Consider the following 14,042-nt stretch of genomic DNA (forward strand, 5'->3'; position numbering starts at 1 on the left):
ACCTCTCAGAATCTTTATCCTTCCAGAAGACAGAGTATACTAGACTCCCTTCATTTAATGGACCAGTCTTCTCTAAACCACTCTTCTCTGGGTCGTTCCATTTCAGTGTGACGAAATCTTTTGAGACGATGACAGCTTGGAGGTCCTTTGGTTCACTTGGTAGGTTGATCTCGTTACCAATGTTACCACCTAGATAAGTGGGAAGTCTGTAGTTTCGGGTTGTTGTTGGAGGTAGGGGTACATCTAAAGGGAGGGGTGAAAAGAAGAAGGAAAAACAACATAAGCAAAACAAAAAATAAAACAACATGCAATAACAGATGCCCAGTGCTCAAACCATTTTAATTCTTCTTGCTTTTTCTATAAAGTGCTAAAATTGTTAAACTAAGTTATTTCACCATGTTTTCCACTAACTCTGAGGTACATTCTTAGTTTGAGAAACGGAATCTGTGAACATTTGGTATACATTTGAACGGCAATGTTTATTGAAAATATAGGACACAGTTGCTCTTCCTTTGACAATAGTTAACAAAATTATGTAGCATTTATATTATGCTGCCCAACCAGGTCGAAACAATACAGTAATACTGTAAAAATATTCTCAAATGTCTCTCTTTATTTTACCAATTCAAATAAATCAGTTTTATTTTCTGAAATTGCATATACCTAGTATCAATAAATATTTTCTTAACTTTGCTAGTTTGAGCACTGGCTAATTAGATGGAAAATTCAAACACATTCAATTAATGATTTTAAAAAAATCTAAAGAAAATAACTGAAGATAATAAATAGTAAACCACACCATAAATTAAATAAATATACACCAAGAGTTTATACCTTTACATGTCATAGGGGTACTTAATTAGTACATCTATGGTTTTGAATGAACACGTATGTGTTTAAAAGTATTTTTTACTTGTCTGAATGTCTTTTTAAGAATATATAGTCTAAATCATTGAGTTTTATAAGGGTCAGATCAGCATCTCTCATTGGAGATATCAACTATAAAGGGGGAAAGATGGCTGGTATGCAGTATGGGCTTTGCTCATTGTTAAAGGTTGTATGGTGACCTATAGTTGTTAATTTCTGTGTCATTTGGTCTCTACAGGAGACCACAGCTTCCTTTTATATTGTCTACGCTTGCTAAAAATCTAAATTTCAACTCAGTTTTGAAAAATAGAATCAAAATGAATGTGAAAAATGTTGAATATATATAAACAAGAGATAATCAACGGGGCTGGTATGCTATAAATACTTAGGAAACATCTGAGTTATAACAATAAATCTAAAGTGACCTGTTCAATCATATTTCATTCAAAGATTTATAACTTTTTAAAGTTAGGCTTTAAAAATAACATTCAGCTTGACTTACTAAATAAACAAATTCTTTAAAGACTTGAATATGTAAACAAAAGAAGGTTATAAAACATCTTATTTAAACATAAAATGTAAGCAAGTGGATAAATCTGAAATACACAAGATTTAAAGAATTTTTAGTTGATTTTCTCTCCTACTAGATCTACATAAATCATTAACTAACAGCTCTCTGGAATGATTGAGACATTTTCTATGATAAAAACTGTGAAGACTATTACCAACTGAATTGTCAAATAGTTAATTATTTAAATATTCCTTTTGGTCAAAATTATCACAGATCCCTAAATTGAGTGAGTAAATATAAGACTGCAGGTTTTATTAGCCAAAATTAAGTATATAACCATACATTGTATATTGTTTTGGATTGCAAAATAACTAAAAACATATTATAAAGGGACAACATCAAAAGTTCAATGTAGGATAAAAAAATTAATTCATATAGTTTTTTCATTGAACCCCTATCCCCCTCTTAACTTAATTTGGGAAAAATTGATTGACCAATAAGGCTATATATAAAACCAATGTCAATTGAACAAAACTTGCGCCAATTTTCTGGAATTATCAATTTTTTAAAATAAGTATTAAAGATGGACTGTGCATGTTGCGAAAAACACCAAGATACTAAAAATAAACCTGATGTAACAAAATACACAACATGCAAAGGATGAAAGGGTAGAACTAACATTTCTAACAATACAAACAACAATAATTATCTTTTAAGTAAAAACAATGAGTAGTAAACAATTTTTTGGCAAGTGGTAAATAATGATTACTTCTATCAAGAGCTGTCTGAAAAGGTCAATTGTCATTTCTCAAATGCACAGATGCAGCAATAATGATGTCTAGCTTAGGACTCAGTTAAAACTTACAAAAGTCTACATTGAAATTCAAAACAGTATTAACCAATTGCAAGAGAGATAGCATTTCCATGAAGGTTAATGTTTTAATAAATTTAAAACTTCAAACTATCATTTTAAATCAAAGGTAACATGATAACACACTAAAATATTACAAATCATATTCCTCAATGATTCAAAAAAGGCTTGTCATTCTCAAGGCATGTTTTAACACAAAGAGTAACCCTATAATATTACTTTTTTTTTTTTTTAAATGATACATTTACTTAATTCATTAAAAAGTTACAAAAGCTGAAATGGCTTAACTATATTATCTATTTTAATCATTTTCTCGGAAAATATGTTACATTTTTTTTTAAATTGAATTTACCATATAACATTATATATTAAATTAAAGAGATTTTTTTTTTTTCACAATTAAAAGAACCTTTTTCAAAGGGAGATAACTCACAAATTGAATACCCTCATATACAAAGGGGAGATTACTCACTCTGATTGACAACCATTAATTGTACACTGGCCTGTACATTTCCAACTGAGTTATTCCCAAAACACTGATACATCCCTGCATCACTCTCCATCAAGCCAAGTATCCTTAGATGTTTCTTTTCAATGATATGGAAATAATCGGATGGTTTTAACAACTGTCCATCTTTCATCCACACCACTTCAGGCTGGGGACTCCCGATGATGTCACATTTAAATTCAATGTCAGAATTCTTGTGTGCAATCCGGTTCAAAGGTTGTTGATGGAATTTTGGAGGTACTGTAAAGAAAAAAACAATTCATTTTGTTACTTTATCATAATTCAAGTTGAAGGAAATATGTTGAGGCAAAAATATAAAAAAATACTTGTGTTCAGTATTTTTCCAAGTATTTATTTTGAATATATACACGCAACCTGTACTTTTTGCATAATTTTTTGGAGCAAGTGGTTTTTAGTAAAAGTCTTATGCTGAGTTCACACGTAATTCGAATTCGATTCACATTAACTAATTCAAATTAGTTTAATTTGCATTCCAAATATTTTACAGCCTAACGTCAATTTTAATTCGAATTGAAATTTGCGTCATTTTCCCTTTACTGTCTAAACGACGTTAACTTTTAATTCGTATTAACAAAAACGTATTTCTAATGCGAATTGTCTAATTCGAATCAATTCGAATTAAAAAAGAAGAGTGTGTGAACGCTATTAGCGAATTCAATTCGAATTAAATGTCTGTGTGAACGAGGCATAAAGATTGATAAGTATTAACTATTAAATTTTTAATATTTGATAGCAGATTCTTCATTTGCCTCTAAACATACCGGAATCACCCTTTGAAGAACCGAAAACAGACAAAAGAGTCAAACCTCCATATTTTCATGACTTTTAACAGCATGTAAATGTTAATCTAATCTAAATGACTGTTCTTTGCTTAACATCAAGTGGCAGCATTTCAAACATATTCATGAAGAAGATAATATTCGAACAGGCACTAATAGCTGCAAATGTGAAGTGCATTCCTTGGGTCCAATGTATGTTTTAATGTAACACCTAATGTTGTTTTTCAGATCATTTTTGTTTTAAAATATGACAGAATTGCATATCTGTACACCTACCAAGCACAATAAGCCTAGCATCCGAATCATCTGAGTCGAGGAGATTTTCAGCTCTACACGTGTAAGTACCAGAATCAGCCTCATTAGCACTGTAGATCTTCAGACTTCCTCTACCTACTATCTCTAATCTACCCTGAGCTTGTCTGCAAAAAAACGATAAATGTGAAAATAACAAGAATGTGTCCTAAGTACATGGATGCCCAACTCACACTATCATTTTCTATGTTCAGTGGACCGTCAAATTGGGATAAAAACTCTTATTTGGCATTCGAATTAGAAAGATCATATCATAAGGAACATGTGTACTGAGTTTTAAGTTGATTGAACTTTAATTTCATCAAAAACTCTCAACCAAAAACTTTTAACATGAAGCGGGGCAGACGGACGCACAGATAAGAAAACTAACTGGCCCTCTACTATTGTAGGTGGTACATAAAAACACATGCCAAAATTTTAATGAAAGGAATAATTTCATTTTCTTAATTAAGATACAAATCCTACATAATTAGTGCTTCCAAATTGTAAAATGGTAAATTTTTGGACGGAAATTTTCATTCAATAACTTTTCAAAGCTCTGCAAAGTTCCTTCATGATAAAACTACGGTACTACAAATCTATAATTAGTGATTCCTATGAAATTAAAATGTTAGTTTAAAAAAACAAGATTTATAATGTTTTCTGACAGCTAAATCTCTATACATGCCAGAGAGAAGTGAATGTTGACGACATTTTTTTTTAGGGGTAGCAATCTGGTTTATCACCCTCTGAGCTAGGTTTTACTTAATTTATTATATGAAATGTTCAGTTATTACTGTCTATCAAATTTCAAATTCAAAGTAATAAACTATATAAAGATTTCAACAGAAGAATCTTTCATATTTGATAAGAAGTACAATTGATCAAGTGTCTTAGTGAAGGGTGCTATAGTAATTTATCTACCTCTTATCAACCAATCACAATATGGCATTTTCCCATGAAGAAAAATAATAATTTATTGCAAAACCATATTTAGTAAGTTATAAATGTCACCCAAAAAAAGACTAACTTGAGTTCTATGATAAACTTACTTGAAGTCTATGGCATTGCCGTCTTTAAGCCATGTTATTGATGGTTCTTTCTGTTGTGTGTCCCGACCATTAGCACCACAAAACAACGTTACAGTTGATCCAGCCTCAGCATGTGTGTTCTCAGGCGTGTATACAAAACTGGGTGGTAATCCATTCAGTATCACCTCTGTAATAAATAACAAAGATATTATACAGTAATACTGAATAAAATTAGGGTTGTTTAGCATGATATCATACCCTTAGCCAGGGGGGTTCCGGGGGTTCAAACCCCCCCCCCCCCCTTGAAACCAAATAAGCACTGTTAAAGTCAACATCCTGTTCAAATTGTGACTCTTAATTAAAGTCAAGTTCAGGAGTCCAAATAACCCCCTTTGGGAATTCCTGACTATGGGCCTAGATATATTAGGGGTATCGTACATTAATATTTTGGGAAATGACTTACTGTGTATTCATTTATTTTGTGTGTACTTATTTGTTGTGGATTACAGAAAACTTGCATGTACATGAATATTTAATACTGTTAATTCAGAAATTATTGCAAAAAATGCGACAGAGTTATAATCGCAATAATTTAAACTCACATTTTGAAATATTCTATATGAATAAAAAAGGATTTTTCTGAATATCGCAAAGATTTAAATCGCATTTGAGTTTAAAATGACAAAATCGCAATAATAAGTGCACGCAATAATTCCTGAATTTACAGTATTTATTGAACATTTACTTTTGTGTTCCCTGAACCCACGAAAATTGGTATTCAGTGAATATGAATGAATCCAGAGTACTTTGTTTTATCATCTACCAAAATTAGGTTGATAATGTTTTTATATCTAATTTTTTTTTTATCTCATCAACCATGAAGACGATAATAAAAGGACTTTTTTTCTATTTTATGCATCTCAATTCGTTCTGATGAAAAATTATTGACACAGCTTTGACAACACCCATTGTTGTAGATGTCAAAAGAGTCAAATTATAATATTTAGTTTACATGTAATAGAAAAAAAAAAGTTGAATTAATTTCTTTGTAGACAATAAAATAATTAACCTATAATGGTGAACAATTGCAAACACAAGATTCAAAAAGATACAACAAAAGTATTCAAAAATTGTGGCCATTTAACAGAGAAAATAAGATCTTTGATGTGCAAAATTTACTTATATTTGAAGCCAGCAAACAAAAGCCAAGTTGTGAAATTGTATAGTTCTGTAAAAGAATTACATAACTTCACAGAAGGGCTAGAAACATCAATCATTTAATTTCTGTGTAGAAATTTCAAACTATTCTCGCTTTCTTCGACAAACAGAGAAAAGTGTCTGTTCAATGCATTACGATCAATACTAAAGAAAATTAATATGAATTATTCAAATTTACCTACCATTTGCCACCTACATCAAAAGACATATTTAATGTCGTTTCAATTTACATGTCACTGTGACATGACTTGTCGGCCATAAATAAGATATGAAATAGAATTTAACTATTATATTGTCTGAACCAGAACCATTATTTTTGCTTTACATTGTTGTTATTCAAACAAATTGGATGTTTTTTAACTTTAACATTTCCAAATGGAGTATAGCCAATGTATGGAAGAGAGACTTTTGACAAGTGACAAAATTCATATCTTTTACAAGGCCAACATTTTATTTTATATATGTCTGGTGGCCAAAAATGGCTTACATCCACTTCAATTGAACTATGGTGGATAGTTGTCTAATTTGCAATCATACTACATCATCTTATTATTGTAGTAATAAACATTGTGTATAAGATTCATAATGTTTAGTCGAGGCAAACCTACCCATGCATCCTGTTTTTTTCTGACAGGAGGCAAGAAACAAATATATATAGTTTGGCCTTAGTAAGCTTCTTACAAAACAAAGTAAACATGAAAAGCAATATTACAAAACTCAAAACTCAAAACTTAAGAAGAGATGCATGTATTAACTTAATTAATACATTATATCATATCTATTGTGACATGTTCAGCATGATGTTACATAAATATTGTTGTTATCTTAAATCGGTCAACCATAAAACATAAAATCACGTTTGTTAGGACAAAGTCAGTCTTGTTTAGTCAGTTGTTGTCTGACAAAAGTAAAGTCATTGGCTTATGATAGACCTGTGCAAAACCAAAACAAAAAACAAAAAAAGTTTTATGGGAAACCACAAAAAGTTCATTAAACCCATAAAATAAAATCTGTTATTTACCAGACTGATATTTCTTTATTATAACCAAATTTACAGAGTGTTCATAATTATCAGTGTTTACAATATTTTCTATAGGGTCATAATAAATAATAATAGGTTTGTTTGCCCAAATGCTACCTTCCCAGAAAAAAGCTGCCTACTCAAATTCTTTTATTGTCCTGATTTGAAGAATTTTTTTTATAATCAAATAGGCATAAAGACTAATAAACATCTGATACTTCAATTTCTTTTTTTGAAAAAAAAAGAAACGAAAATGCCTACCTACCTACCCACTATCTCAACCTTTGGGTAGGGTTTGGGCAAACCAAAATATTTTTTTAAGTGTGGCCTAGAAGAAAATAAAATTACAAATTCCAAATTTTATAGATTTTGACTCCATATCAAAATGGGTGTTACAAAATGAACTTCATACATGGTTTATGATTATTTCTTCATGATTTTGTCTATTTTATTTAATTGTGTTTTAACTGCTGATATTCTGTCATTTTCATTCATACCATGAAAATAATTAAGAAATTGACATTTGGTATGAACCCATTTCTTTAAATAGTCTTAGTGGTGACCTTAAGATTACCTACAAATGTATTTTTCTTGTTCACATTTTCAACTTTCTGTCTAAAAAAACAATTTCTCCTAAATCTCACAATTTCACGTTATTTTGCTCTTACTGTTCTAAACCTTGAAACTTGAACAAATCTCCATTCTTAAAGAGGAAGTTATTTGCTAACGATTTCCAAACACTTTCCCTCCCACACTGACTGATCACTCAAAACTAATTATCTAAAAGTGGGGAGGATGTAGTAAAAATTATTCTACAATTTACTTAATGAGTTTATAATGCTGCTTTAGTTTGATATTTATCCTGTACATATATCCCCTTTTATCCACTGTGCATGTTTCATTAAACTCAATTCATTCTGCATGTTACATTCTTTAAATGATTAAAATATCAAAATAGCTACTTGATGCATCTACTTTGCCCTGTTAGAGCCAAAATGCACTGCACGAATAAAGCGATTTGAGACCTAACAAAACATTTTTAACACCTCCACATTTATGTACCAGTCCAAACTCAAGAGACTGTGGCCCTTTGTTAGTCTTGTATGTTTTTCTAATTCTGGTTTATTTATATGTTTAGAAGTTTTAATAGTGTCACATATATGAACACATTTCATTTAAAGCTGGCCTCTAGTCCGTATTTTCTGGCTGTGTGTAAGACCCATAGGTGGCCTCACATTTTTTTTGCTCTTTCATGGAGTTGTTGTCAACTTGTCACTGACACATTCTCATTTCTAGGTTTCAATTTGATGCAAGTTTGCAAGAGGAGCTTATTTTAGTTGTTAAAGTGTTGCTGTCTTAGCCTCATTTGTTTTATACCTTAAATATTGTTTTCTATGTTCTTGTTATTTAAGTGTTACGGTACATGTCAAAATTCAAATTAATGAAATTCAACTACTAACCAACATTGGCATTTTGTTCTAACTTTGCCATTCGACTGCTCATCTTTTTATCAACATTCTCAGCCAAACAATGGTAGGAACCAAAGTCATTAAACTGTACAGGGTATATTTCCAACACTCCGTCCAGATGGACTCGCACATTTTTCTTCTCTTGCAGCGGTATTCTGTCTTTATACCAGAAAATGTTTGGTTTTGGCACGCCATCTATGACACAACCAAACATGGCGGCATCGTAGAGGTAAACTGATAAATCTTGTGGTTCTGTACGAAATGTTTTTGATAAATCTGAAAGTAGAGTGATTTTTTTATGAATGAAGTGTAAATACTAATGCACTAGAACAACTACAAGAAACCAGAAATGTTTTTTGGTCTGGTTGTTGTCTCTTTAATGGAGTTGTTGTCTTTTTGACACATTCCCCTTTTTTGGCAGGTTCTTGTTTCTTTGACATATTCCCCATTTTTGGCTTGATTCTTGTTTTTTTTTACACCTTCCCCATTTCCATTTTAATTTCCAGTCATTGGTTACAGTTAAAAGGCAATTAAGGCTAAGCTAGAAATTATAGGAAAATATTCTTTAGTGAGCTTGTGTCAATGCTGAAGGCCGCATGGTGACCTATTTTTGTTAACTTCTTTATCATCTGGTGTAGAGTTGTCTCATTGGCAATCATACCACATCTTCTTATTTAATATTTGATCTTTGCCCTTGTACAAAACACAAAAGAACAAAACAAAACATTTAGCTTTTATCACTAATGTGCAAAACATATTTACATACTATAAATTAATCAGCTATACATTAAATTATTCAAAAAATTTACAGGCCTTAATAATTAAACTCATAAAGTATGGTTTTCTCATTTATGTCAATTTTGCATTTATTTTAATTACAGCCGTGCATGAGAAACAAGTTGTTGTTTTGTTTCCCACAATGCATCTGGATTTCTTTCATCAGCTTCCTAAAAGATTATCTTCTCTTTTCATTTCATAAAAGTACATTAAAACGTTTAAAGTCAAGATTATTCTATTTGATCTCAATTATATTTGAAGAACGGCTTCATTCACATCACAAAGTACAAACAAACCTTTGAAGTTTATGATTCAAATGTAATTCATGTTTTTGAAATCTGCTTTTTAGTTCTGTCCTAAAGACATTTCACCTCCATTTATGCTGCAACAAGGCCTACTTATTTTTCTGAGAAGAGACAATTTTGTTTGGACTCTATTGCCCTGTAGTTGAAATTCAAACATGTTTTGGAGTTGAGTATGACGTCCATTATCACTGAACTAGTATACATATTTGTTAAGGGGCCAGCTGAAGGACGCCTCTGGATGTGGGAGTTTCTTGCTGAATTGAAGACCCGTTGGTGGCCTTCGGCTGTTGTCTGCTCATTGGTTGGGTTGTTGTCTTTTTGACACATTCCCCATTTTCATTCTCAATTTTATGATTGATTCAAATTTTACAAGTTTGGGATGATGGGCCTGTTTCAAATCATAATGACTGCTGGTGATACAATTGAGATATAAGTAAAGGCTTTTCTTTAAGCCTCCATTCAACATTCATCATCATTATCATCTAATGATAAATTTGATATCTAAAAAGAGAGAATATTTGATACTTACGAGCTATATGAAGATAGGCTTTTCTGCTAACTAGCGTTCCAAGCTCAGGCACTGTGGCTTTACACTGATAAAACCCCATATCTGTCCCCCCTGAATGAACTGGTGAAATAAGTAATGAGCCATTCTTTTGTATTAACCTGAAAATAGAATAAAACTCAAGTTAATAATCAGCATTCAGACATTTTTACATGTATGTAAGCCATTCTCTTAGATTACCTGAAATGTCAAAGAGAAGAATAATGTTGTATTTACAAATTGTAACCTACATTTGGTTTTTTTATACTTCTCTAATGGATTGTTTTAAGGTTAGAAAGTTCAGAAGAAACTGAGGTCAAAAACCCAACAGAAAGCCTGCAGGCCACCAAGAACCCTTAATTACATAAATATTTTTTAACGTGACCAAATCACATTTCTATTTCAATGTCTGTATATAACGGGGTAACAGTTATAAGCTACAAGAATATTTCAATCTCTTTTGTTTAAAATAAATTTGTTACTACACATAAATTACTAGAATTGCTAGCACTTTTAAAACACTTTTGAACTCTGATAGTTATGAGTCATTAATACATGTATAAACATTATGAGTTATGACTGGACAATAATGATTTAGCAATTAACCATATTTTACAATTCAGAGATAAAATTCTCAGATAAATTTCTCACTGATGAAAATTAAAGGTTACAACAGGAAATACGATTTCAAACAGTAATCTTTTTTTCTCCAGAAACCAGAGATATCTGCATTCATATCAATTTGAAGAAAATGCATTTTTACATTTATCTTGCATATATATACATTGTACTGATAACTTTCATACAAAATGTGCAATATAAAAATGCGATGCTTTATGATGGGCAAAATGGTTGGCATTCCCCAAAAAGACCCTCCGTCCAATATGTCAATGGTTACTGAGGTGGTCAAGCTTTTTATAGTGCAACATAAAACACGGAATATTTATGTCCAGCCGATGATTTGAAATCAATATATCCATATACAGGAAGTTTATGGAGAGAATAAATAATTTCATCTCCCCAACAATGACAACTATCCAGGAAACTGTTTCCTGAAGTAAAAATATTTCCAGACAATTTATCTATCTAAGGGTTTCATTTTTCACATGATATCAGCCATAAAATAATATTTATCACTGAAAAATCTCATAAATAATTATAATTCAAACATGTTTCATTGGTTTAATTAAATTGCATAAATGAAAATTGTTTTTTTTATTCAGAACTAAATCTATAGCCAGTACAAACATAATAACATACATTTTTAAAATGTAAAAATGCAAATTTAAAAAAAGGCATGTAGAATTGTTTGACCTACTATCAAAAATCTTCAAAGCATGTCGAAAATGTTTTTAATTAGGTCAAGTCAACATCCATTATAATTCATGTAATTTGTCAAAGCACTTTGAAAATATTTATAATTAGGTCGAGTCAACATATATAATATTCTTTCAAAGCATTTTATAAATATTAATAATTAGGTCAAGTCAGCATATGATATTTGAAGTTCAAAAGTATTCCAGAATCTTAACGTCAAGCATTGATGCTTTGAAAACCAAATATCCAATCGCATTATGTAGACATTCCTAGTACAAAACTTCTGTAACTAAAGCAAAGTTCACTCATTTGAATCTTTGAACCAAACATTAGCAGCTTCCTCTCTCTGGAGAGAACACAATGCACTCTCTGCTCTTTTAATAAAGTAACCATAAGTTTTTTAACATCAATAAGAAAGGTTCCAGTTCAGATGTACTTGTAGATATGATCAGATTTACTGATAATCTTTAATCTGTTTAACTGGTAGAAAAATTAATTATAACTTCATAATTTAAATTCAATAATCAGATGTTTTTATTCTGCCGCTATCAAAATCATAGGGTTATTACTTTTTGAGCAAGCTAGATCACAATAAAATTATGGGATTTCTGAGCTACATTGTAAACACTGTATTGCATTTGCTGGCAAGGAAAATAATTTTGATTTTCAAACTACATTATAATTTCTTTCTGACAAAGCTTATTCTACTTTTTCAACAACTTTCTTAACAACTTCACTGTTATTTCAAACAAATTCTGACAACGCTGTATTAAAACACTGTATCATTAAGTATATATAAAAAAAAAGAGCAAAAAATACAAAATTCAAGATTTGCTTAAATTATTTTTTTAAACATGTTCAACCTCTCAAGTAATAAGGTGGAATCAAGCATACTTAATATGGTGGAACAGCTTGACTTCTTAAATACAACAGCTCATCAACATTATTAGATACTATCAATCCTCAGCCAATATGTCCTCCGTCAATATTGCATGTCTAACAGTAATATAGCTACGGTAATCATTTCATCAAATTGCATTTTTTCGGTAATTTTTACATCGATGATGCAGGTCTGCTGTCATCGAAAGCCTGTTATTACACAAGATGGAAGATATGGATAAAAAAAAACATAAGGTTCGACAAATAATTTCGATTATTTTTGCCATATTTTTGACAAGGGAGAGGCATGTCAGCTGTCATTGTAAGCATGTTTAACCACAAGATTGTAGATGAAGTGAAGTTTGAATGGCAGGAACAATTAATTCCATGCAATTAAGAGAATATCAGAGAAAACGTAAACTCCATAATGAATATAATTATATCTTTGTAACCTCCCCCTTTTTGATCATTTTTTTGACAGGGTAAGATTAATTTGTGGTGTAAATGGATCTTTTAACAAGTTTCATGTCTTAGTGATGAAAACATATAGGTATAAATATATCTAAGAGAATGTAAATAACCAAACACAGTTCATTTAATGTCTATTTCATTACTGGGATTTTTTTTTAATCTATTTGAATTCAGATTATTATCAATTTCTACAAGCAGTGAATTCTGGTTCTTAATTTTATGGCATAATTAAGGACCCTGTACATGTACATGTAATCTAGATGATTATCTAGTGCAAGTTTAAATTTTGCAGAGACCTGGCGCATCAACTGAAACACTGAAAACCCCACCCTGTCTGTGTTATTCTACATGTATTTAATTATACATGCCTAGCGTAACTCATAATAGCCCACCAAACTATAACAATTTTAAACGCAACCCTCTTGTTTAGTTAAAATTCATTTCTGGAATAAAATATGTTGGCAAGTTTAAATTTTGCAGAGACCTGGCGCATCAACTGAAACACTGAAAACCCCACCCTGTCTGTGTTATTCTACGTGTATTTAAATAAACATGCCTAGCGTAACTCATAACAGCCCACCAAACTATAACAATTTAAAACGCAACCCTCTTATTTAGTTAAAATTCATTTCTGGAATAAAATATGTTGGCAAGTTTAAATTTTGCAGAGACCTGGCGCATCAACTGAAACACTGAAAACCCCACCCTGTCTGTGTTATTCTACGTGTATTTAAATAAACATGCCTAGCGTAACTCATAACAGCCCACCAAACTATAACAATTTTAAACGCAACCCTCTTATCTAGTTAAAAATTCATTTCTGGAATAAAATATGTTGTCAAGTTTAAATTTTGCGGAGACCTACACCAACCTTAACACTGAACACCACACCTATATCATTCTACAGGAATTAAGTTCAACACTAGGCCCTCAAACTGTGAACTCATCAAGGCCCACCAAGCTAGTTCCCTTTTAAACAGTTGCAGAGACCAGCACTTATTGAAACATCCACAGTCAGTAAAAACACCACGCCTACATAATTCTACTGGTATTTATTTCAAGACTAGTAGAAGCTTAACTTGTCAAAGGCCTCCACCGAACTATTGCCGCCAAACAGTTGCCTTTTCAAACACACTCTGACACCCTTATCAAAAGATATTAA

At 31.2% G+C, this 14,042-nt stretch overlaps 1 protein-coding gene across 12 annotated transcripts in view; it reads right to left on the bottom strand.

The window, feature by feature from the left end:
* Positions 1 to 14,042, bottom strand: part of LOC134718815 (neogenin-like) — an 86,661-nt gene that overhangs the window by 38,730 nt on the left and 33,889 nt on the right. For 11 of the 12 annotated variants that reach the window (XM_063581555.1, XM_063581562.1, XM_063581560.1 and 8 more), the window contains exons 4-9: positions 10,199 to 10,335; positions 8,579 to 8,863; positions 4,901 to 5,066; positions 3,834 to 3,976; positions 2,722 to 2,997; positions 3 to 243 (exon numbers count right to left, since the gene is read on the bottom strand). In XM_063581555.1, the coding sequence (XP_063437625.1) occupies positions 3 to 243; positions 2,722 to 2,997; positions 3,834 to 3,976; positions 4,901 to 5,066; positions 8,579 to 8,863; positions 10,199 to 10,335 (1,248 nt within the window). The remainder of the gene's footprint in view (positions 1 to 2; positions 244 to 2,721; positions 2,998 to 3,833; positions 3,977 to 4,900; positions 5,067 to 8,578; positions 8,864 to 10,198; positions 10,336 to 14,042) is intronic. The other variant, XM_063581556.1, reaches the window with a different exon arrangement.

This window comes from Mytilus trossulus, chromosome 5, assembly GCF_036588685.1.
Source record: "Mytilus trossulus isolate FHL-02 chromosome 5, PNRI_Mtr1.1.1.hap1, whole genome shotgun sequence".
Taxonomy (NCBI): domain Eukaryota; kingdom Metazoa; phylum Mollusca; class Bivalvia; order Mytilida; family Mytilidae; genus Mytilus; species Mytilus trossulus.